This window comes from Coffea eugenioides, chromosome 2 (assembly GCF_003713205.1).
Source record: "Coffea eugenioides isolate CCC68of chromosome 2, Ceug_1.0, whole genome shotgun sequence".
Taxonomy (NCBI): domain Eukaryota; kingdom Viridiplantae; phylum Streptophyta; class Magnoliopsida; order Gentianales; family Rubiaceae; genus Coffea; species Coffea eugenioides.
This window is the reverse complement of record NC_040036.1, coordinates 69,885,264-69,912,523: the sequence shown is the minus strand read 5'-3', so window position 1 is coordinate 69,912,523 and position 27,260 is coordinate 69,885,264. Positions and strand designations below refer to the sequence as shown.

The following is a 27,260-nucleotide window of genomic DNA, read 5'->3' as shown; positions in this document are numbered from 1 at the left end:
AGAAGATTAACATTTCTAGGCATTTCATGTAATACCTTCTCGGAGACATCATTCAGCAGATTAATGAAGGAGTAATTTTGAAGATTTATATTAGGAATTCAAACTTTTGTCCCTCCACAATGGAGTACAATGTCATGAACATCACCAGTCACCATCCTACAAGATCAGATATCACCATTTATGAACTTCAATGAATACAAATATATAATACTAGCTCAGAGTAACTCTTCTGACCTCATGCAAACCACTTGGTATGATTCGTATAAACAGCACCATCACATATGCAAGAAAACAAATTTATAACTATTATAACCAGAAATAATGAAAACATTGTCAGGTGATCATATTAATAACACAAGCAGACACGCAGAGCTAATGTAGGAAAATAAGAAGACATGCTCTGTTTCCACATGGTCAATAATCTCTTATTCAGCCATAAGCTACGTAGTATCTAACCTTGCTTTGCTTCAGATGCTTTCAGAACAGCAATACTTCACCCTTTTCAGTAATACTTCACCTCAATTTCTTGAACTCAATTTTTTCAACTCTCCCACTTCTCCTAGAGCTCTCAAATGCTCTTCTCATTCTCAACATAATCTGATGAAGGTCTATTCCTTACCCAAATAAACGATCAGTCAGCTCTCATTGTCACATCAACAACCAAATGGGCGCTCATTTTTGGCGTCTTTTCTCTTAACCGAAATTAGCAATTCATTTTACATTCAAATTATAGTTAAGTTAGTTAATCCTATGTATTGATAATTTCACTAATTATTTCATCCCATTATCAGAATATATTACTTAAACAGCAGGGATATTTCTGTCAATTCAACATCCATAACATTATATTTGGGGCCCAATAATCTGACAGGGGGAGGTAGATGGGAATTTTGAAACTTCAGGGGAGGTGATTGAGACTGTCAGAAACCTCCCCTGAGGTTTCTGAAATTATCCCAATTAACAAAGGTAGCTACAACAGTAAAATTTGAAAGCTTGCATTCAACTATTGAAACAAGTTTTCTCGCAATCTCATATAAAAAATCACATTATAGAGCTAGAATACTAAAACAACAATCCTTAATAGAAAGAAGTTGATTTACTGAATTGTTTCTGAACTTATTAGCCACCTGGGAGACTCTAGAACTTAAAAAAGGCCTAGCAACTGCAGCATACATGGAATGGTTTCCGAAATGACTGAGTACAGAAAAGTCCTTTTCAACTGACTAACAATCATACGAGACAATGGAGGTAGGGAAAATAGAATTACCAATCAAAGCCAAGGTACGCCGGGAGATGAAATTTCCAATAACATACATCACTAACAACCGCAGCATATCATCAACTGAAGTTTTATTAGCATCCAGCATCAAAACCATCAAATTGAACCCAAAATCTTATTCTCCAACCAATTTATAAATTATACAAATTATAAAGTATGTAGAATCAAGAGATGAAAATAGATGACCCAGTTACAAAGGTCAAGGGACTAGAATGAATAATTTGCCAGTATTCAAGAAATATTTCAATAATGGCAAAACAGAATCTATAATAATATGATTTTTATAAAATTCATTAATGAATGAAAAGTAAAAGAAGCACATAAACTAAAAATAATGACCATTGAGAATGAAAACAATTCTAGAAAACTTGACGATGTGAGCTTAAAAACAAAAAACTTTGACCACATACAATGTGAAGCAAAGGCATGACCACAAGAAAAAGAATAAAATCTACAAAAGGCAATATTTTCCATCTTACCTTGAAGACCATCAAACATCTTAATGTATGACCCACAATCAGCAAAATGATGGCTAGAAGATGAACACCAACTTGTTTCACATGCATAAAGAAGAACAACAAAAGGCAACATTACTAGAAAAATACCATGAAAATATAGAACTCCAACATTCATTTAAAAGAACTTCCATTTAATGCTCTAGAACCATTTTTGAATTGGCAGAACAGTTTAATTCCAAATGACTCAGACAAGGAAAGTTCATTGTCTAAAGGCAATTAAGCTACAATGTAGTATTAAGAAATCACTATATTGAAGCATATGAGCTTTCTATGAAGTCCTTCAATAATGGCCAGTGAAAACCATGAGCAACTGATACTTATCCCAAGGTTTAGTGTAAACAAATAATTGCACAATTTGACTTACAAAGAATAAAATTTTAAAACTCTAAAGCTTATAATATTAGCCAAAGTAGCTAGAGAATTAGAAAGCTGTCATTCAAATACAGAGATAAATTCTCTAACAACCAAAAAAAGAGATTTCTTTCTTTGATTTGAACTCTGCGACTAGGGCATTATCAAAAGATCTTCGAAGGTTGGGATACAACGTCAGCTGAATAAGGATTGAGAGCAAAAATCATACAATGGAGCTAAAGTAATGAAATAAAAAAATTTTAAAAGAAGAGCTTATCGAATTAATCCAGATTTCTTCATCAACTCATTCATGAGTTTCAAAATTAATCCAACTTCAAAAATTTCGCTCAAATTAGAGTTGGAATAACATTCAAAATTAATAAATTGACTCAGAGGAGGCTCGGAAGATTGGTTTCATGGGTGGAGACTTGGATAAGAACGGAAGAAGAAGAAGGTGCACCAATTTTGATAGAACACGGCATCATCTTTGATGGAACAATACTTCAAGTGCTACTGCTGCTTCTTGCCATCGCTGTTAATTGTAAAAACATCCAATGTCAATCTGCTAAAAGATTAAATAATTACCTGTTTGATGAGAAACAGAGAGATAGATTAAGAAAATAGGGACGAGCAGAGGCAAAATCAAAAGTTTTGGAAGAGAAATTTGGGGCATAGGTGTTGTAAATAAATGTATTTCAAAAGATTCTTGGCCCATGTTGTAAACCAGAGGAAGTTATCGAGGATAAAAATGATCCTTTCAAAGTTTTATCTGCACCACGTATCTCTAAACTTGAGCATGTGCACTCCAAAGGATAAGACTTTATCTACAATTTTTTATCGGATAGCTTACACAACAACTGTTCTATTGGTTTCTAAGCATTTGCATCACATGGATAAAATCCATGATTCTTTCAACAGCCAACAAACCTAACTTTTGATAAGTTTTATTCCTTTGAATGTTACTTTTCTTAAGCCTATAAATACTAGGTATTCTTGTCTCTTCAGGTACATCATCCAACTTCCCAAAAGTTGTATTCTTTTTCTCTTGCTTTTTGCTCATCATTTTACTTCTCCTACTCTCTGCTAGATATAGTGCAACTTCTTGTTCTTGTTCCTTTTTAAAACAAAGAAGAAGGCTTATTTAATCTTGGAAAATATTTCAATACTCTGAAAATAATTTCTTAGGATAGTGCTATTAAGCACGACTCAAACTTTATTTTATTACCTTTAGTTAACATTGTTTTGGCAATTTTTCCTACAATCTAAGAGACTATGGCCTCCGACAATATTAACACCGCACAACCTGCATCCGCATCAGTTGCAGTCACACTACTTTTGACTAAACCTTTTTCAGACGTCTCCACAATTGAAGTTTTTGCCAATGAAGACTTCAAAAGGTAGCAAGAACGTGTGCACTCTCTATTCGATATTCATGGAGTGGCTTATGCATTGACAGAAGAACAACCAACTGCAACTATGGATGTCAAGAAGCAAAATCCTGACAATATACAAATAAGGTATGTTGACATACTATTTTACAAACACTTTCAAGTGAACTGTTTGACGTGTACTGCAGCTGCAAGGAAGTTAATATAATTTGGAAACTTTTGATAACAAAATTTTCGGTCGAAAACGCCACCAAACAAAAATTCGTCGTGAAAAAGTACAACCAATGGCAGATGACAGAAGACAAATAAATGAAAGTACAAATCACATAGTACCAAATGCTATTCGAGAATTTGAAAATTGAAGACATAAATTTGCCCGAAAAATTTGCTGCTGGCATGCTAATTGAAAAGTTGCTCGAATCGTCGACTATTTACAAAAATAACCTGAAGCACAAGAAGAAAAATTACAGTATTGATGAGCTCGTGAAACATATTTTGATTGAAGATTGTAACAGGAAGGAGTTAAGGACTGTCAAAACTATGGATATGGCTCTCAAAACTAACCTAGTACAAATCAACAATAAAAGGTACACCAATAAATTTCATAATTACAAGTCCAATAATCCCAACTTTAAGAAGAAAAAAGGCAATTGCTATGTTTGTGAAAAATCAGGACACCATGCTACTCAATGCAAGTATAACAAGAAAGGTGACAAAACAAATGCCAGTCCTCCTAAGGTTAATTTAGTTGAAGGAAATGATATAATTGCTGCAGTCATCTCTCAAGTTAACATTGTTATCAATGTGAAAGAGTAGATAGTAGACTCTAGAACTACTCAGTACATATGTACAAATCAAGAAACATTTTTCTCTTATATGTCAATAGGGGATGATGAAGAGATGATCTATCTTGAAAACTTACGAACTGTTAAAGTTCTGAATAAGGGCAAAGTTCTCTTGAAACTCATTTTAAGAAAAACTTTGGCCCTCAATGTATTTGTGGATAAGGGCTACTGTAATCAGGGACTCTTTGTATTTAATATTTCAAATGTGATCAATGAAAATGCATCTTCTTCTGCTTATATTGTTGATTTAATTTCTTTATGACATGCTAGATTAGAATATGTTAATGTTAGCTACATAAAGAAAATGCAATCACTTGAGTTACTTTCTAGTGTTAATAATAATGACATGAAAAAATGTGAAATATGTGCAGAAACTAAAATGACAAAGAAAAGTTGTATAACTGTCCAAAGAAAAACTGAATTATTAAATTTAATTCACACAGATTTAGGTGATTTAAAACAAACTATGACTAGAGGAGGAAAAATATAATATGTTACTTTTATAGATGATTATTCTAGATATACTAAACTTTATTTACTTAAAAATAAAGATAATACTCATAATATATTTTTATCTTATAAGTTTAAGGTAGAAAATCAACTTAATAAGAAAATAAAAAGCATTAGGTCAGATATATGATGTGAATATTTAGTTTTAGATAAATTTTGTAAATATGAAGGCATAATACATGAAATAACACCTCCTTACTCACCAGAATCTAATTGAGTAGTTGAAAGGAAAAATAGGACACTAAAGAAAATAATGAATTCTATGTTGGTTAGTCCTTATGCTCCTGATAATTTATGGGGAAAAACTATATTATCTGCATATCACCTACAAAATAAGATTTCACATAAAAATATTGGCAAAACATGTTATGAATTATGAAAAAATTATAAATCAAATCTAAAATATTTAAATGTATAGGGGTGTCTTGTTAAAGTATTATTACCTGAATCTAAGAAAAGAAAATGAGGTTTTAAAACTTCTGATTGTATATTTATTGGATATGCTGAATATAGTACTGCATATAAGTTTTTTCTTTTAAGAAGTGATGTGCTTGATTGTAATACAATTGTTGAGACAAAGATACTGATGAGTTTTTTGAATATATTTTTTCACTGTCCAATAAAGTTTCTCATGCACCTGTTGAAATAAATAAAGAAATAACCTCTAATAAGGAATTGAGAAGAAGTAAAAGGCCGAGAAAAGAATTTTTCTATGGAAATAATTTTCAAATCTTTCTTGTTGACATTGATCCTTTAACTTATTCTGATGCTATTTCTTCTCTTGATTGCAAGTTTTGGAAAGAAAAATTTAAATCTGAAATCGATTCTATTTTGAAAAATAAAACATCAATTTTGGTAGATTTATCCCTTGGTGCAAAATTTATTCGTTGCAAATGAATTTTTAAAAGAAAATACAATTATGATGATTTTATAGAAAAATACAAAACTCGTTTAATAGCAAAAGGATTTTCTCAAAAATAAATTATTGAATATTTTGACACATTTGAACCAGTAACAAGAATTTCTTCTATTCATGTTTTATTTGCTTTAATTTCTATCCATAAACTTGTTGTTCATCAAATAGATGTTAAAACAACTTTTTAAAATAGTGATTTAAAAGAAGAAATTTATATATTTCAACATGAAGAATGTGTTGTATCTGAATAAGAAAATAAAGTGTGTAAATTAATGAAATCTCTTTATGGCCTAAAACAAACTCCTAAAAAGAGGCATGAGAAATTTGATCAAATATTGATGAAAGACGGTTTTCCGTCTATAGAAGTGGATAAATGTGTATATAATAAAGTTGTGAATAATTAATATATGATAATTAGCCTATATGTGGATGGCATGCTTATATTTAGTATAAGTATAGATATTGTTAATAGTACTAAATATTTCTTATCTTTTAATTTTGATATAAAAGATTTGGGTGAAACCAAAATGATATTGGGTATCAAAATCATAAGAAGAGTTGATGGTATAATATTGTAACAAGAACATTATTTAGAAAAACTTTTTAGAAAGTTTGGAAATTATGATGTGACACCTGTAAGTACTCCTTATGATGCTAACACTCAATTAAAGAAAAATAATGGTGACTCAATTGTTTAGTATAAATTTGCTCAGATTATTAAGTCTGATGCATTTGATGAATTTCACAAGACCTGATATAAATTATGCAGTGTGTAGATTGAATAGATATACTCACAATCCTAATAGTGAGTATTGGTTTGCATTAGTCAGACTAATAAAATATTTGAGAGGTACCATGAATTAGGTATCTTATATTGTGGATTTCCTACTATATTATAAGAGTACAGTAATGCCAATTGGATTTCGGATTCAAATGAGATCAAATTCATTAGTGGTTATGTATTCACCCTTGATGGTGGTGCAGTAGCATGGAGGTCAGCCAGGCAAACAATCATTGTTAAGTCAACTATGAAATCAGAGTTTATAACTCTAGAGTTGACTGGTTCTGAGGCTGATTGGTTAAGAAACTTCTTAGCCAATATTCTTCCGACTAAGGATCTGTTGCCTCCTATGTCCATACACTGTGATTGTCAAACAACAATTGCTATTGTTAAAAATAAATCATAGAATTGCAAAAGCCGACACATGAAATTAAGACATGATATTGTAAAGCAGCTACTTAGAGATGAAATTATTTTCATTAATTTTGTGAAGTCAGAGTTAAATTTGGCCGATTCTCTAACTAAACCTATCGAAAGGAAATTAATCTTCAAATTACAAGAAAAATGGGACTAAGGCCAACAAGTTATCAATAGAGACAGTTGTGAGACCCCGAAATTTTACTTTTCTTTATAATCCTTATGTGAACTCACTTATCTTTAATTCTTGGTTGCTTTAATGGTTGAATTTGAGCCAAGGAAGTGAATTTTGTTAAGAAAAGTTTCATATTCTCAAGTTGTTAGAAAATCTAAAAATTTTCGCATGAGACTCTGCGCAGTTTTGGGAAATTGGTTATAACTTTGTATAGGAAGGTCGGAATTGAGTTCTATTTGTTGCGTTTGAAACTAGACTCATAGGTCTTTTTACGGTTGAAAATTCAAAGTTTGATTCAATGTCTATAAATTCTCGAAAATTAGCAAAGTTGGCTGAAAATTCTGCCCTGCACAAGCAAACATAGGAATGTTGTAGTAGTTTATAACTTAATTTGGACCAACTTATGAACTAAATCTCTTTGAGATGTCTTCTAAAGATTTTTAGTATTTGAAGTCTAGTTTTTAACAAGCCAAGTTGTATAAATTTTTTATATTTATAACTCAAGTTATGATTTTCCTAAATGAAGGGTATTAGTTATGGTTTTGTGCATACTAGGGTTTTGGTGTGTGTTTTTGTGTGCATTTTGGTAGTGTGATTGTGAGGACTTGTAAAATCCCTTATATTTTCTTAAAAATTCTCTTTTATTTGGAATCTATTATTTTACAATAACTTTACTACTCATTCACTTCCTCAATAGTTACAATTAATCATAGAACCAAGGGTTTTCCCTTTACTTTCATCGTTAAGGTAAACTAGGATTTTTACGTCTTTTGATAGTGTGATTAATTGGTGCGATATGTGTACTAAATTTGGTGGATAAGAAGAAGTATTAAGTAAGAGAAAGTGTATGATTAAAAGTGCTACTAATAAGTTAGTGAATCATAAGTTAAAACACAAGTGCAAGAGAGTTAAGGAAAATAGGCTTGAACCGACGTGCGCCGTTTGTTACCAGTGGAGTACCGCACTTGACTAATACTTTCTTACCATAATCTCCTTATTTTATTTTATTTTTCCTTTCCCTAATTTTATCTTAAGATGGCCGAAATTTTTGACCAAAAATAAGAGAGAAAAGGAACAAAAATAGAGCAACAAGTGGTGGTCACCAAGTCAACTTTGACCAAAGACCATTCTAGTCTTTATCTTGTAAACTCTTCTCAAAGGCTATTCATTTTCTTCCTCTCTTGGCCGAACTAGAGAGAGAGAAAAGAGAGGAGAAACTTCACATTTCATCTTGGATTTTGATTGATTTGGAGAGAAATCAACAAGAACCACAAATCTAAACCGATTAAACTTGCAACAAGGTGAAAATGAAGCTTTGGGTGGAGTAATTTTGCTTGGACAGCCTTGATGTTGTGTATTTCCTTGAGGTTTGAAGGTATTAAGTTAAGAAAGTCTTCTTCTCTCTCTTATCTTGCATTTAGTGGATAGATGACTTGAATCTTAGAAGTTTTATGGATGATAACCTAGATTGGTGAAGATTGATGAAATTTCAGCCTAGGGTTTCATTTTCCAGCTTTAATGTTTAAATCCAGCCTTGATATGTATTTTCCAGCCATGAGATGAACTTGATAGTTTTGATATGAGATGGTTTAACTTTGATGTGAACTTTTAAGTTTTGGTATATGGTTTTCCAGCTTTGGTTGAATTTCCAGCTTTAGTTATAAAATTCCAACTTTAGTAATGAAATTTTTCTGACCAGCTTCATACGATCATGTTAGAGGTCGAATTGGGCTTAACTCAAAATATGAAAGTTGTAGAAAATGATGTTTTATAGCTCTGTAAAATTTCAGCTCAATCCGAGTACTGTAGCACATGAAATGACGAAAATATCCTTGATTGCCATAGGTAGAGTTCTGTGGACAGTTTTGACATTTTATCATTCTGGCCTCATTTTTTCACCTTGATCCGTATTAAATTAGCATTTGGCCAAAACACAAAAGTTGTAATGCTATGTTTTAGCTTTCCAACGCATCTGAAACCATCTCAATCGGACTTTTTTAGCCTGAGGTATTGTCATTTGAACACAGTGCTATTAACTAGCCTGATGTTGAAATTCTGGTTCAGTAATTTGTAAATTTAACCTAGATACACTATGAACTGGGCTGAGTTGTCTTCATCAAAGTTGTAACCCTTTGGCTTAACTTCGAAACGGTATAAATGTTATCCCAATCCGATGGGCGTAGTTTCGGTTGTGACCAATACGCTAAGAGACGTTGAATCTGTCTTTTTGTTCTATGTCTTAAACCTTATTTCCGGTCACTTTTCTAGTTTGGTTTTGTAATTGTATGACATTGAACTTATTGAACGGCTATTGTAATGAGATTATTTGTGTGTGATTTTGGGGGCTGATTGAGGAAAATAATGAAGTCATAAATGGCTGAAAAATAGGTAAATACAAAAGGCGTGCTGTCCAAATTTTCACTCGAGAACTAGGTAAAGATTTGAGGACGAATACCACTTGAACCATCTAGAATATTTGCGTCTTCTTTTATCGAGGTATATAAGTTAGAATTCTGCCGAAACTTGTACCCTTGGAAAAATGAAATTTATGACTAAAAGAAATACGTTTTCTCTATTTCTTCGACTCAAATGGTAGTTCAAAATATAAGTGCTTCAAAGTTTCAAAGTTTTAAGAGCGAGCATGAATTTTTCGGAATTTGATAAGTATCTTGAATATTACTTAAACGAGTTGCATTTACTTGATTTCTTGAAGCGAAACTCCTATGTTTCGAACTCTGGAGAGTTTTACATTCACAAATGATATTTTATCGCAGATTTGGACTCCAACCAATGAGTTGGAGCTGAATGTGACTTTTGAGAGGCACTAGACCTTTGGTGAGTGCTTCCAAATACCTGATTGAATCGGACACTTGTTTTCAATATTTGACCAATGTGATTTAATGATATATAATTTGTTGAATCGAGCAAGAGTGTACTTTATCGCACTTGTCTTAATATGATCTATACTTGTTTATTGTTGCAATTGACTTGATATACTTGTACTTAATTTGTAAGTGCTGAGCGGCAGCATGTACCACGCTCAATGTGAGAGGGAGGTACCTTTCATTCCCGTCTCCATACTTTTATCTTGATTCCGTCAATTGGAGATGTTATCTCATCGACTTCTTGGGGATCCAAACCCCACTGGCTAGTTAATCGAGTCGAGCCGGCAAGGGTTTGGTCGATTAGATAACGAATCATGGGTATATAGTGTTGTTAAGTGGAGTGTTATTTTCTCGACTAATCGGTATACTAGAGTATTACCACCAGTGTTTAGTTGGTGTTCGAGCCCAATAAGGGCGTTGAATGGTGGACGGATTGGAGTTAAGGGAAGTACTACTGGTTACTTGAAAGTTGACGAAGTGTCAACTAATATTTGATCAATCTCTGGTGAAGCAACGGGAACTTGGCTCCTGAGAGCCATCCATATCCTTATACTTTGAAATGATTATTGTTTCTTTTGAAAAACAAAAGCACTTTACACTCGTTCATTTTGAGATTTATTATTTGAAGTGTTATTGTTCACTTTTATGAACTTGTTATGCTCACTATCTTTTGCTACGTTGATACATGTACTTTTAAATAATGGTCAATTTGCTATTTGAAACCTCACTGGTCTTTTAACTCATTCCACGCCATTTGTTTTCCTTATAGGGGGTACGAGCAAGGCGTGAGACTGTACAGGCTAGTGTAGTCTAGTAGTTTTTGAATTTTGTAATCGTACTCGCGCTAGTGCTCGATTAGAACTGAATGTATCTGAAACTCACATCTTTTGATATATGTGGAATTGTACAAATGTTTGAAATAGAAATGAATGTGCATGTATGTTCCAAGTTTGGGAACTATTATTCCCTTTACTCTTGAAGTTGTAACCTATTTTATTTGAAATAAGTGAGTGAGTTCTTACGAGAGTTGGGCAGGCGGTCCGCTAAACCCTGGGGTACGCCCTAGGGAGAGGTGGGATCGTCACAACAGTAGCCCAACCTATGTGATTGGTGATCCTATGAAGTAGGTTCATATAGGTAATAAGTCAATATTGACCATAAAGCACTTCAAATTTAAGTCCCTCCGGAGATAAGAGCTTTGATTGCTAGTAATCGTGAGGGTGAGTTTAAAACTTTTAATGAATTCATATCCCTTTAAAAAGGTGTATTTAAAGCAATATACACTTGATAAATTCACCTATATGAGAGTAGAACTCTCATGAATAACCAAGCAGACGCACAGCCTAAAAACGCAAAATCACATTAACAGCAAGTTATGGGTTGCCATATTATTGATAAAATCTCTGTCATACATCAAGAGTTATTGGTTCACAGAAATTCATGGCTCCGTTTGGAAGGTGAGTTTTTTGGATGTTTGTCTAAAACTTTACTGTAAATTACTGTTGTAAAAAAAAATTTTAGGATGAAAAACTTTTTTCTTTCTTTTTCTTTTTTTCTTTTTCTTTACTTTCCTCTCTTCTTCTTCTCCCTTCCCTCTCCCTCGGCACTTCTGCCTTTGACGTAGAAGATCCAGTAGCCATGTTTCCAATTTTTTTTTCCTTTTTCTCTCCCCCTCTTCTCCCTCTCCCTCTCCCTCTCTCCCTCTCCTCCCCCTCCCCGTCGCCCTCCAATGCCATAGAATTGCGGCCATGGATTTTTTTTTGCCTTTTCTCTTCCCCCTCTCCTCTCCTTTTCCCGCCACCCTCCCCCTCCCCCTCCCTCTAATTGAGATCTGGTCGCCCAGCAGCCATCTTGCAATTTTTTTTCCTTTCTTTGCCCCTCTTCTCCCTCTCCTTCTCTCCCTCGCCCTCCGACGCCAGAGCTTGCAGCCATGAATTTTTTTTTTTAGCTTTTTCTCTCCCCCTCTCCTCCTCTCCCCCGCCATCCTCGCCCTCCGCTAGCTACGATCTGGTCGCGAGACCAGATCGCAGCCCTCCTCCGCGACCAGAACTAGATCGCAGCTAGTGGAAGGGGGAGGGTAGCGGGGGAGGGAGAGAGGCAGAGGGGAGAGGAAGAGAGGAAGAGAGGGGGTGAGGGAGAGGGAGAGAAAAAAAAAGGAATGCCGGCACTGTCAGTGCCGGAATAGGTGACCGGCGCGGGGGAACGGTGGTGGTTGGCGATGGAGGACGTGGTAGGTTGGGTGAGGGAGGAAAAAGAAGAAAAGTTGAAGGAAAATTTTATGTGTATTAGAAAAAGTTGAAGGAAATTTTTTTTTAAGTGTGTACGTTAAAAACTTTGATAAATTTTTTGGGATTCTTATAGCAAAAAGTGTTAAAAATTTAGTAGCATACAAACTTGTAAAAAACTTGGGGTTCCAAACAGGCCCCATATTTCACCAATAATTCTATAGGTCATGTTTTGTTAATCTAAGTTTGGTTCATAGTCCAAAAACCATCAAACTAATTACATTTCATCCAAATAAATCCAACAAATTATTTTCTTATTTTTTATCTAAAATCTTTTGAATAGAAAGGAGATTGTTGTAAATAACTGTATTTCGAAAGATTCTTGGCCCCTGTTGTAAACCAGAGGAAGTTATCTTGGATAAAGATTTGATCCTTTCAAAGTTTTATCTGCACAACATATATCTAAACTTTAGCATGTGCACTCCAAAGGATAAAACTTTATCTACAATTTTTTATCTGATAGCTTACACAACAACGGTTCTGTTGGTTTCTAAACATTTGTATCACATGGATAAAATCCATGATTCTCTCAACAACCAACAAATGTAACTTTTGATAAGTTTTATTCCTTTGAACATTACTTTTCTTAGGCCTATAAATACCAGGCATTCTTGTTTCGCCAGGTATATCACCTGACTTTCCAAAAGTCATTCTCTCTTTATCTTGGTCTCTGCTCATTATTTTACTTCTCCTATTCTCTGCTGGATATAGTGCAACTTGCTGCTTTTGTTCCTTCTTGAAACAAAAAAAAAGGCTTGTTTAATTTTGGGAAAATATTTCAGTACCCCTAAAATAATTTTTTAATACAGTGCTATTAAGCATGATTCAATCTTCATTTTCTTACCTTTAGTTAATATTATTTTTACTATCTTTCCTACATAGGGTTCTCGGACTATAGAAGGAAAAAGGGAAAATTTTTAGAAAAATTGAGAGGGGATAAGAAGAGGAAGGACCCAGAAAATGGAAAGATTACTCAGTATGAATTTGATTAAGCATTTATTCGTTTAATGCTTGGGTACCTCACAACCATGATAGCATTTAGTTGCATAATTAGCGGTGGAATTTAATTGTGCCGTTAGTTTGCCACAAAAGGCCAAATACGAGATCAATATTTCAATAGAATCAAAATAATACCACTTTATGGCGGCAAATTAGCTATGTGCCACATCGAAAGTGTTCCAAATCGCCAATTCTGTTGTCGTGATTAAAATTATCAGAGTAGGAAGAACTAATCAAAATTTGTAATCATGAAAGATAATCACACGCTCGACATTCGGTTCATTTACATCCCTAATTTAAACCCTACAACATATTTTTGGACATTTTGTGGGGACCTTCTTCCTGTTAACCACAATGTTTTGAAAATCGGACCGGACCGGCCGATTCGACCGGTTGAACCGCGAACCGGCCATGGCACCGGTCCGATTCAATGCCATAGTTGACTTTGTCAAAAAATCGGTCGAACTAGTCGAACTGTAAAAATTGCTATTGAACCGGTTTTCAACCTTCCTTCTTTTTTTTTTTGCAAAATGCAACTATCAAGATTCGAACTCAAGACCTTTGTAATAGAAACCAATGTATTAACCGTTGCACCATCACATCTTATTAGTTTTTTTTGATAACTTATTTATATAAAGCAAACACTCATATTTCTTTTTTCCATTTTTCTTACAAAATCTCATCCTCTGATGGCTCTTTCTTTTTAATTTTCAACTCTCTCTCTCTCTCTCTCTCTCTCTATCCTCTTTTCTTTCGTCACTCCCTTTTTAATCAAACCTCTTTATTTTTAATTTATTGATGTTTTCTTCCATCTTTTAATTTTGTTTTTGTCCATTAAATTGAAAAAAGTTAAAAAGAATTATTTTTTTAACCCAAATTATTTAATGCCACAACCACTCACTTTTATCTCATTTTTTGTTTCTTATCAAGTTTACATTTCTATTTTCGATTTTCTTGACTTCCTTCGAACTCCAAACTTCCTTTTTTAAATTGCAATCTCTAAATCTCAAAACATAAATTAAAATTTAAGTTCACAATATCTAAATTCTCATAGACGTGAATTTTGTATAATTTCAAAATATTGTGATATTTTTGGGTTGGATTTAGATATAATTGAAATTGAGATGAAATTTATTTGTTTTAACTTATAATTTAAAAAATTTATTTTTAAAAATCCAAGTTATTAAAAAATAGTAAACTTTTCATCATATAAAGTATTAAATTAGTCCATTACATGTCTTATTTTGTACATATATATATTTATATAAATTATTTTTAAAAAAATTCATTGAACCGAGGTTGAACCGGTCCGACCGGTTGAACTCGACCCTTTCACTTCACCGGTTCAATTAACGGTCCGATTTTTAAAACATTGGTTAACCATTGTTATCATAGTTTTCTATCACGTGCCAAAGACAAAAATCTTTTAATAGGGAATCTCACTTTGAAATCCTCTCAACTTTTACTGCTCATTTTTCAGGAATCTTAAAGGATTGGTGGACTAGCCTTGGTGATGCTGATAAAATGACTTTCTTGACCAGAAGACTTTTAAGAAAATATAAACATCCTTCATCTGATGTTTATAAACGAAACTATTGCTCAACTGCACTTTACTACAAATATGGTACATTTTTGTGTACCACGTTGCAGAAGAGTCCTTGCAAACTTTTAAAAGATCAAAGTTTATTTTTTGATTTATGAAAATTTTACACTAAATTACACACGTGTGTCCAAACCAGGCAGAAGTGAATAGAAGGTATCTGAAGCGAGGGTTTAGCGGCAGCGTGTGAGAAGACTGGAGGAAGGTGACCTAGCGACTAAAGGTGGGATACGGGGCAGGGACGGTCATCAGCATGACCGTCCCTGAACGGTCCCCTCACAAAACTGAAGAAGTGGCCATCATTAATCCACGTTGACAAAGCTCAAAACAGAGTCATTTTGATTAATGAGCAAGGAAAAAAATTTCTAAAAACTGTCTGAGCTTAACGCCTCCGTTACCAACCATTGAAACTCCCTTCCACAAAATCCCGCCTAATTGACTCGCTATGACTTCATTTCAATTCTTGGTACGAAAAATTTTTTTTTAGTCTCCCTCCAAAAAGTTGTCAATATTCATCTACAATTTTAGAACTAAGGCAAAATACAATCAATGAATAGGAAAGTTGCAGACAAGGGGCAGAAAAAAAGCAGTCAAAATACACTTAGAAAAAGGAAGAACTACCTATTGAAGGAGAAAGTCTTGGAGGCCTAATATCTATAAAGGGTCGGGGAAGGTTAGGACTGAACAATGAAGCTAAAGATGATGGAGTCCAAAACAGTGACACCCAATCGCATTTACATAAACCCTACAGGTAACAATATTGCAAACTAATGACATAATTTCTATTGTTTGGTGAATAGCATCACATGATTTTATATCATGGTTGTCGAAAATATATAGATGTTAGAAATTAGATCTGTTCATGGGCCATATGGGAGAGTAAAGTAGAGAGAAATTTTGAACACCAAGTGTTTGTCAAAAAAAAAAGGAGAACTTCCAAACCAATTAGTAGAGGGAGTTGTTAGGAAGGGATAAATAGGGGTCATAACTCTCACATTAGTAGCAATAGTGTACTCATTATATAACAGGGGTACTGGTTGTTTTTATGAATTTCTTATAGATTTTGTTGGTTAGCAGTGCCTGTGTGCAGATTATATGTTATGTGTGGTTTGTACATACTATTCATGGTGACATACAAAACAAAAAAAAAGTATTACAAAGATAGTTCCCTTAAGAATGCCTCTTACAGCATGTTGTATAAGAGACATTTCATATAAATATATAATGACGCGGAGTAAAATTGTTATGCGGAATAAAATAACATAACACTTAGATTGGTAGACGCATTGCAGAGAAAAAATTACAAGGTTTTTTAGCTAGTGAGGTTGGACATCATGTTGAATAACTGTTACATGCAGTGAGTTAGAAGTTACAGTAGCAAAACTGATATGTAATATTGCGTGAATATACTGTGAAATTGCTACCTATTGTTTGTTAGTTAACTCGTATTTGCATAATCATAGGATAAATAGAAAAAGAAATTGATTGTTTGAAACTTGATAATTAGGGCAGTAGATGACAATTTGAACAAGGTAGGCATAATAAATAATATAGTTTTTAGTTTGGCATACTCAATGTGGAAAAAAGATTATAAGTTTTACTTTGGTAGTGTGCTTGGACATGAAGTTGGATAACTGTAACACGCAATGAATTAGCAATTACAGTGTAAGAACTGCTCTGTAAAATTTCATCAACGTAACTATGAAATTGGTACCTCCGGGTTATTACATTAACTCATATTTGTAGCGTAGGACAAGAAATAGAAGAAGAAGTCAATCCCATCAAACTTGATAAATGAGTGAGAGTAGATTGTAAATGGAATTGACAAAACATAATAATTAACCTACCGTTAATTTTGGCAAACAGAATGTGGAAAATAGGTTACAAGTTTTCATAACTATTGTTACTAAGATTTGAAAGTGATATATTATATATGTTAGTACTTTATAATGCATTAAGAATAAGCGGGGAAAGCATAATGGACCTGAAATGCAATTGTCTGTGTAAAACTCCAGTTTAAATGGCAGGAAAAAGATTGAGAACTTCAGGTAAGAAAGGTGGCAGAGATGAAGCAACAGGAAAGCTTGATGGCAGACAACCTGAGGTTCCATCTAAATCACTTAATACGTAAATGACTAGTGTTTGTCTCCACAACATCTATAGAACTTAATACGTGAGATTGATGATAATTACGCGCAACATGCAGTGGGAAGAAAGTTAGGGAAAAAAATTGAAGGTAAGACATCTTGTTCAGATTGCCTTTCTTAGTATGAAAAAATGGTTACCAGTTATCTTAATTAGTGTGCATATACATCTTGTTAGATAACTATTACATTCTGTGATAGAACAATCACAGTGAAAAAATGCTTTGACATGGTTGTAAATGCACAATCAACTAGCATAATGATATTAAATCAAGTCCTAGAAATTGATAATGGAACCCTTGTGAGGAAAGAAATGCAGACAGAAGTTTACTCTTGTTGATAAGTTGAAACCCCAATTAATTGTAGCAGATCAGTAATTGAAGCTTACAGTATGAAAGTTGATTGGCATGAATCTTGGTTCTAATGCCTATATGTTAGGCTGAATATGCTTGTTGTTCAAAATGTCTTGTGGATAATTGAATCTATTATATCATTACTTTATCTTGATTTGGGAATGTCAGGAGAAAACCTTATCAACATGAAAACAACCACATAGCTATACCTCCACAGAAAAATGCAAATATCAACTATACCAAAGTTCTAGAATACTTTCCAACTCACATAGCTATTTTTTGCTGTGCTATTTCCAATCTATGTTTTTATAAATATGCACAGTCAAGTAACTAATACCTCATTGATTATACCTCATAGATCATGTATATTTTCGTAAGCTAATTAATGCAGATATTAATAAACATTAGTAATTGTTTACTCTTGTTCATAAGTTGAAAACCCAACTAACTGTAGCAATCTAGTAATTGAAGCCTACAGTATGAAAATTGATTGGCATGAGTTTTGGTTCTAATGTCTATATGTTAGGTTGAATGTACTTGTTATTCAAAATGTCTTACTCATAATTGAATCTGCTATATCATTCTTAGAACTACTATCTTGATTTTAAAATATTGGGAGAAAATCTTATGTAATTGTTTATCAAAAAGTTGGTCCAAATGGCATGAAGGAGATTAAGAAGTTTGACTAAAAAAGCAGCTAGAAAAGAAAAAAGTGAAAAATTAGGTAGTAGCGAACTTGAAGTGCCATCAAAATCCTTGAATATGTAAGTTTGTCAATACTTTTATGTTGCACCAGTATATTGGCAAGATAGTGAGACGTGATTGTTTGATTCATTGCAATTACAAGTTCTTGAATTGGTCTCACTTTGTTTTAATTTGTATAGATAAGAGTATATAAAACCTTAGCCAAACTGATATGTGTTGAACAAAGTAAATAACCTTTACAATTTGCTTGAGCGGTGGCAAGATGGCACGGAAAAGGATAAAGAAAAATCGACGTTAAAAGAAAGAGTGTGCAATGTATCTGGAGTGATATTCGACAAATGAAAACCTTCTTGACGATTTTGGTTTCGATCACCCTGCTGCTGCTAATAATAGCAATTTTTCGTTGACCCCATGTTAGCTAGGCTGGAAGACATATGAAGCGGACTTCGCTGGTAGGTAGTCGTAGATGTAAGCTCATTCGCACAATCTATGACTTTTGCGTGTACTGTTGAATAAAGACACACAAATTTTTTTTTGACCCAAGTTATTGGGAACTATTAAGTGTGTTACTTACATCTGAATTCACTTGCGCTACTCAATTGTTCTGTGTTATTAACATCAGCAAGCCTGCCACTATTATGTTTATTGAGCTAAACGAGATTGTATGGTTACCTTAATACACGAATTTCATATTTCATAGTGGAACTACAATAACTCACTATGATGGTCAACACCAAAGTGCATATCTAGTCTCTTACTTACAGCTTTGTTCGTTCTTATTTACAATAATGTAAATTAATTAAGTGTTTGAGACAACCCTCACTGCAAATTACTACATGCCTGTGGATGAAAAAGACATTCCAAAGGCCAGACAGAGTGTTGAAAGGTTGGATCATAAACTGATCAAGGGCATAGAGTGTTACAATGCAAAATGTTAGGCCACCCAACAAATAGAAGAAGGTAAAGTGCAAACAGTGTATTTAGAGAATTACTGTGTATGCAGACGATGAAACTTATCGGCAATAATGTGTAACTCTATATGCACATAACCCCCAATGTTAGTGTACAAGTTCTTTCAGGATAAAAGCTGCCAAAAATTATGCTAAAGTCTGTAACTGATTAGCAACAACTCGTAACACGTAGCAAGACTCTCGGTACAACAAATTTCACGCTTTGTACATAAGGAAGCTTATCCGATATGGTTCAGGCGCTGCATGTGAGTCTACAGCTTCCACTCCCGTGATATACTAGTTGGCCTCATATGCGTTGGGGTCTGATGTTTTACCATATTAGAGGGTATTGCGGACTATAAAAGACTGATGTTGCAGTTGTATATCCCTTACACAGACTCCAGTTTGTTCGTCCCCCTTTCATTTTTGCCCGCATTATTATTCAACTTCATACTTTCAATTTTTCTTCATATTAAAGTGGCAATGGGCTCGTGTACTCGATTCATTTTTTGTTATCTTCAACCTCCCTACAACAGGGATTACAGTCTTATCAATATAGTGTTCAGTTTTAAAAGAAGTTCTTGGGAGCCAAATAATTTCCTCAACTTTGCTTGATATTCGGGAAGATCTAGCTATTTGAATGAGATGTTCGAGAAGGCCTCGCTACATCAAATGTTTTGGAGTTCGAAATGATCATCTCTATATTTTCAATAGACAGTTAATAAAGTGTCTAAGAAATTTCATGTGTCGGGAGAAGGAATTATTGTTTGTGCCAAGGGCAATAGCACAAACAAGAGAAGAGGAAAGGTTCATCGGATATTAACTAGTTGTAATATCACTAGTTTTAACTAGAGAAGACGAAAAGCTACCAATTGCAAATTCATTAGTTGTAATGAATTGTAACATACACTTAACTGGTTGTAACTCAATCTGTACATGTTGTTATGACTATTTGTTGCATTTTAAATATTAGTTACCCCATTTTCAAATTAGTTGTCCCAACGAAGTACCATGTTCTTCTGCGAAACTGTTACTTATTATGTGGTAGTGTGGAACCAAACTGAGCCGCCAATTGTAACTTCATTTCCGTACTAAAGGAGTAATACCTATTGAAGTGCCTATAATAATATCTGTAATACTCATCGTTAATACAATTGTAAACTACTTGTCTAAATTTTAACATAGAGGAATATGACAAAGTGCCTGTACAAGCACATCAATATGTTGTAACAGCTTATTAACTTCTTGTAACGTACATATGCGGCATTCCCTGGTAGGGACGATATGGCTGCATTTAGTAAATGTTAGTCCAAAAACACCGTAAATCTGGTGCTAGACACCTAATGTCTGAAAAATATGGTGCTAGACATCGCAAATCTGGTGCTAGACACCTAATGTTTGGTGCAAGCACTAATTCATTGAGAGATTGTAGATTAAAACAAGCTTACAATACGGAATCGATCGAAACTGAGCAATATCATCTCTGGACAAGTACGAACATCAGTAAATACGGTGAACTTTGGGGACGGATACTCGGAACTCAATTGTTTGGAACAACCAATTGATTTGTATTCATAAAAATTGTAGGTGCACAACATTTATCAATCTGCACACTGAGGGGAGTTGACGTCAACAGTTAGTTGCAATTCTTAGGTGTTATTTCTTTCCTGAAATGCGTAACGATGGCAAATCAGCTAATACAGATAATGGAACATACGGTTAATGATATACGCTGTCGAAATATCCAATTAACAAGACTACATAAATATGTGATGTAATGATAAAAGTTTGTCACTTGGGGTGATGGTGAAAATACATGATATGCATCCTTATCACAGTGTGTTGAAATTGCCGCACACTCCGCCTACATTGTACAATATAACTATTCAACTATCAACAACTCATTAACAATGCCTATATTGCTCAGTTACAAAGTTAAATTGGACTAGACATTATAACAAAAACGATATTTCAGACCATTAAGATATTTCAGACGGAGTTATGCTTGAAAAATATAGAAAATTTGAAGTGCATCCATTCTGTAGGGACACTTCCATGAGGTCCCTGATTAGCCAATCGGTGAACTTTCGGATAATAAAAAATAATATGTCATTAAAACATTATATGTTAACTACAAAATATGCATGCTTTGATAGCGTTCGGGTGCCCACCATTACTATTAAAGAAAAAGTAGCTCTATGATATGAAAAAAAGGACTTTATTTTATCTACTAAATATATGCATACCGTTTGACTTTTCTCGATTTCGGGGAACAACAGCGTTAGGACGGTCATTCACTGACTGGCTCATTGAATACGTCTACGAGTTGTATATGGGCCAAATAATTGTATAAGACAAACAAAAAGGGTATATCAGGAGGGATGTCGGCCGTAACAAAATCATCACACAACGTAACATCATCATAACTAATTGTGCTGTTAGAAGCATCCAAATAAAAGTTGAAGCCATGCTCATGTGCGAACATTAATTGATATCCATTGATTTGTCAAAAGAAACTATCTTTGCCCATGATACACCGCAAAATAAGATCAATAAGATATAATATGTTAACAATTATATACAGGGTATAGTTAATCAGATCCCAATTTATACGTCAATATGAACTTTATGAACCAATAAACAACTATATAGTAAATTTATTCTTATATTATGTGTATATATGTGACAGTGTGTATGGGCTAACAATCAATTATAAATTCAAACAATAGACTAATTTCTGTAAATTCATAGTCATAGAAGCATACATAAGATATAGCATTACTCCATACCTACTAACAACGTGTACACTCTACAGAAAAATGCTAATATCAACTATACCAAAGTTTATAAAATACATTCCAACTCATGTAACTGCTTTTTGTTGCGCTATATCTAATCTCCCTTTTACAAATATACATAATCGAGTAATTAACACCTAACATGATATACAGTTTTATGCATCGTATTTGGTCAGTAACAAAGTGTACATTATTTCAACTAGATTGTACATTCACTAAGTATTTATATATATACATGTTACTTATTGAAGTAAACTACCTATCTACTAAATATTTAATACATTCTCATAAGCACTAATGGTCAATTTAATAGGTGATTGGAATAAATAACCATCTAGTAAAAACTTTTGATATAATGTCATTGTGAATAACATACCATACATTATGATAAACAAGGTGTATATCACACACCTTATCTAAACAAAATCCTACAAGTTATCAAAAGTTATGCCATACTTTAAAAGCAATTACAAGTAACAAAATTTATACATGTACAGTCATATCAATAGATTGTAACTTTTAACTCACTTTCTGTATAGTCATAATTTTCGAAAAATCCTTCTTTAGAGATACATGAAAGTATTTCTCAACTATCAGTAATTTATCCAAAAAAATGCTATCAAAAAGTATAAATAGCCACAATCGCTCAAATACCTTGTAATTCTGGTAGAATTTTGTTGTACTCCTTATTTCATTCGTGTAATTTACAATGACTCACTTTACTTATCTTTTATCTTTATATGTGTCAGTTTACTATGATGTGAACGTTCATCCACAGGCAGTAATATATTCTAAATTGTATGGTATCACTGCTATCCTACAACAAGAATGAAAAAAGCAAGTAATGATTACCTTCATACTCTTCTTGTTATTTTATATGCCGATAAACTTTCCAAATCATTTAATTCGTCTACTAAGTCAAATTTACAAACATTTGGCATGCATAAGTATTCTATGAAAAATACCATAATCATAAATAAGCATGTTTAATCGTATTGTAAAAATGTTACTCTAATTTTCAATCAACTTTATAATTTCTTAACAACTTTATACAATCCATTACAGAATAATTGAAGACTACTAACACTGGGCATGATTATAATTGTAATCCACTGGTCTAAGTTTAAACAGAGTGAAACATTGAATGTGCCTGACAATAGGGAAGCGATAAATGTATATAAACGACAGCATAAATGTATATTAACATTCATAATGTGTTATGAATCACACATTATTTGTACACCAAATCCTATTATTACGCTTATCAATATGATTAATGATTCACATCACTTTACTTTGACTCTAAGACAACGACATTATCTATGTACAAATATAACTCCATGTACATTAAATTATACGGACTGTAATGTGTTGGTCACACGATGTAAGTCTTTTTTAACTGTATGTACATCCACTCTGGTGATTATATTTAGGTTCTAGATTCCTTAGCTCACTAGACCTTATGTCATTCGTTAATAACATAAGCCTAAGCCAACTCTGCATTTTATACTATTTCTACATTTTGAGGGCCAAACAAGTATTTTCTACTCATTGTAATATATTTCTTATATCATGTAATTTATTTACAACACCAAGTACACCAATTTATTATTCACATCTATTTGCCTCTTTTCTTCTACTTCACCTCATTCAACTCTACACCTCCATTTTATACACATTGCATGCTCCGGAGAGGGGCAAACTAAGATTGCATGATGAGCATGGACCAACTACTGGATGCACAATGATTCATACCAATTGTAATATGATGGCTATAACCTGTAACTTATTTACAACAGGATGTACATTCATTCACTTGTTAAATGTGACTTTGTTTATCTCATCTTTCCCTAATTTCTCTCAACGCTTTACTTCAATACATACCCTGGGTTATCGGATAACTACTATCCCGTTATAGTCCATCACTGAAAAGGTGAATGCTCACATGCACACATATACGGTACAAATTGATTATTCTTCACAACCAATATTATGTTTTTAGTGACTCTAATTTCATCTCTAAACCCTGAACCGATGTGCATTGGGTGACAAATGATTGGCCACATTTGAAGACGATAGTTCAGTCACGTTACCTTGATATGCTAATACGCTTTAAGTTTCATCGAACTCGGAGAACGTAGTTGCTTCTGCTATTAAGTTGCATGACTGAACCAAGTTCGTCAGATGATGAATTTTCTCTGTTTCTTTCTACCTTCACTTTGCTTCCTGTTTGCTTCTAATAGTTTGCTTCAGTTTGCTTTATAATACTTTGCTTCCCACCCTTCAGATTGCTTCACGACCTTCACTTTCAACCAAGTTTGCTTCAATTTCCTCACTGTTTGCTTTCTCTGTTAGCAAACAGTTCAGTCCTGCAACCACTCTCCAGTCGTTTGCTTCCTTGGTTTAGTCGTTTGCTTCTGCTATTAGGGACTCGGAGAGCACCCTTTTCGGTCAATTTTGTTTTGTGCAGCTATTTCAAATTTTCAACTTTCAAAATTTCAACTCTTCCGTTTGCTCCGTCTATTACCGTTTGGACTAGTGCAATTTTTTTTTGGAGCACCCATCATTTTTTAGCCTTCATGACGTGGTTATTTCTAGTCCTCACGGTTGTGTTTGTGAGGGGACCGTTCAGGGACGGTCATGCTGATGACCGTCCCTGCCCCGTATCCCTAAAGGTGAGAGCTTGGCAAAATTTGTTTCCGTTCCATATCCTCAAACCGTCCCTTTTTTTTTTTTTTTCAGTATGCAGATAATAATATGTATATTCTTGTGAAGTTTCCATGGCTACCGTTCTCTCGCTCGGGTTGGTCATAATGGTCACTGGGTCTTCCTGATGATCTGTTACTATCTTTCTTTTTTTTGTGTGTTTTTTGGTAGGGAAAAAATCCGAATCTTTCTGCAGCAGATTTCTCAGTAAAATATCAGAATGAAGGAGGTATGCCGTCCCACGTCCCACTCTCCTTAGTCCTTATGGACCATTGTCGTTTCTAAGGTTTAGTCGTAGTTTATTTTGGGTTTTCAATGGAGAAACAGGAATGAATTCTTCTCGGACCTTGTTTTTTTCTTTCTTGATAACCCAGAAGAGATTTGAAACCCTTAGATGTTAAAAGCAATGAAGTTCATAAAGATCCGTTCTCTGACACCTCTGTATGTAGCCCCTCTGTCATCAATTTTTTTGTGGAGCCAAGGAGTAAGAGATTCCTCTGACTATCTCCTGTCACGTCTCCGGAAAATAAAAATGAAATACTAGTGAGAATTTTCCAAGTGTGCGTTGAGGGCCCACATGTTGTGAGTTCGTGTGTGCTGCCAGCAAAGGACGATGGCCATAATGGACGGTGGCATTGCTGGAAATGATAAAGAGCAGAGCTTGTTGCTGGTAAAGAAAAAAAAAGGAAAAAAAATTGCAAAATTGGATTTTAGCCCCAAAAGTTTTTACTTTTTTTTTTTTTAAAAAAAATGGCCTAACTATTTTTGGTGCTTTGTACATTTTCTTCATCCTATCTAATTCTTTGCCAAAGAACGGATTTCAATTACCTTGTAATTCGAAGCTGTTGATTCAAAATCCTATTTGAATTCCTCCCTTGAGTCCAAAATCACCACCACAGACTGAATATATTTAGTGATTTTCATTGTGCATGTGTTCGTAATACTTGAAGTTATATGCTCCTGCAAGTGGTTTTCTAATCACTAGATGCTAGTTTGACATTTGTTCAGCATGTATTAGAGATACATGCAACTTCAAATGTATCTGGGGAAGATTAATGTTCATGTGCTTAATTGGTCAGTTTAACTCTTTTCTGAATAAGCTACTTTTTCCCTAGTGTATGGATTGTGATGTTCTTCTTTCTTTGTATTTTCTTTCAGCCCAAGCATAGAATGCTTATCCTTTTTCTCTTTTTTACTCTTTGTTTTTTGAAAAACAAATGAATAACCAAAAACAGCCCATACACATATACTGTGAAGAACCCAACTTTGATGATGAACAAGAAGAAGATTATATCCTCAATGGTTTTCCTTTGCGGCGTGAAGTACTTGATTTTGTTCTCAACCGCGACAAGAAAGACCATTTTGTGGCTTTTATGAATGACACTGATAACAAAGATACCGAATATGACAGAGTAGATGTGATTGATTGGGTAGCCCAAATGCCTTGTTGGGCTGTGGATAACATGTTTTCTTATGATGCTGTCAATTGTGCAACTGCTGTGCTCAATGGAGAAACCACGGATATTATTTTTACCAATGCTGCTGTTCCGTGCAAGGATGGTATACTACTCCCTGGATTGCATAAAGCAGCACTGTTTCATGCACCTAAGATTACCCAATTATTTCTCAAAAATGGAGCTGATCCAAACCTCAGAGTTGATGTTAATCATATGAGGAGTGTGTTGCCACTCCATGTTACCCTTGAGAGCATGCGGTATAAGCCGTTCATTCCTTGCTGTAAAAGGATGATGCTTTGTAATTTATTCTCTTCTTTTGTAGTATGATGCTTTCTTTTTTGCCTCTTTACATGTTACAGATCGGTTTATAGCATGCCTGAGTGGATTTTACTGGAGGCTAAGAAATATGATTCATATCGGTACGAGGAATTATCATTGTGGATGGCTAACCCAATTCCAACGGGCCCAGACTTTGTCTTCAAGTTGCTTTATTATCTTAATTATCCATATCTGGTTTGTTCTGCTTTTGACACTCTGCTGGTTTATTTTCATTTGAGTAGGTGAACAGAAGTGTTAAAGTGCAGATTAGCTCCTAGTATAGAAGATTTAAAGAAACTTTTACAAAATATTAAGGAAAAGCAATATGCAGAGAGATTCATGAAGCAGATATCGACATGCCACCTTCAATACCCTATAGTATAAAATGGATTAAGAGAAATATAATAGCCTGAAAATTTTGATTCTACTTTTACTCCACCATTCATATCCCCATTATGATCACCACTGCCCCGTAGTAGTTTCTTTACGCCTATTATCTCCAAAATAAAAACTCTTTTGGAAATTTTGTTTCTACTTTTACTCTACTGTTCATATCCCCATCCAATGATCACACTGCCATACACCTATTATCTCGAAAATAAAAACTCTTTCTTCTTCATGCCTCTTTTAACAATACAAAGTTTTCCAGCTGGACTCTTTCCTGAATTCAATCTCTCTACTTTTCCCTTAATGGCCCTTTTTGCCCTCTCCCATGTGCTACCACATTCTGGGACAATATCGTTTTTTTTTTTGTTTTGTGGGGTAAATAGCTGTATATTCTTTCATTTGTGAGCTGTATTTGTGGTTGCAAGTTTTAATATTAGGTTTGTTCTGTATTGCTGCACAATCTTTCTATGCATCGAAAACAAAATTTTTATGT

General features: G+C 33.9%; 1 protein-coding gene across 2 annotated transcripts; it reads left to right on the top strand.

Annotated features, from left to right (window-relative positions):
- The first annotated feature begins 15,115 nt into the window (after positions 1 to 15,115).
- Positions 15,116 to 27,087, top strand: LOC113763380. 2 transcript variants are annotated; one of them, XM_027307161.1, is made up of 4 exons: positions 15,116 to 15,172; positions 24,777 to 24,834; positions 25,841 to 26,319; positions 26,422 to 27,087. In XM_027307161.1, exons 2-4 carry the CDS (start codon positions 24,826 to 24,828, stop codon positions 26,624 to 26,626), a joined length of 693 nt encoding a protein of 230 aa, XP_027162962.1. In that variant the 5' UTR covers positions 15,116 to 15,172; positions 24,777 to 24,825; the 3' UTR covers positions 26,627 to 27,087. The 2 variants fall into 2 exon arrangements, with proteins under 2 accessions (XP_027162962.1, XP_027162959.1); XM_027307158.1 differs by lacking the exons at positions 15,116 to 15,172; positions 24,777 to 24,834 and having other exon boundaries at positions 25,595 to 26,319.
- Positions 27,088 to 27,260: the final 173 nt, after the last annotated feature.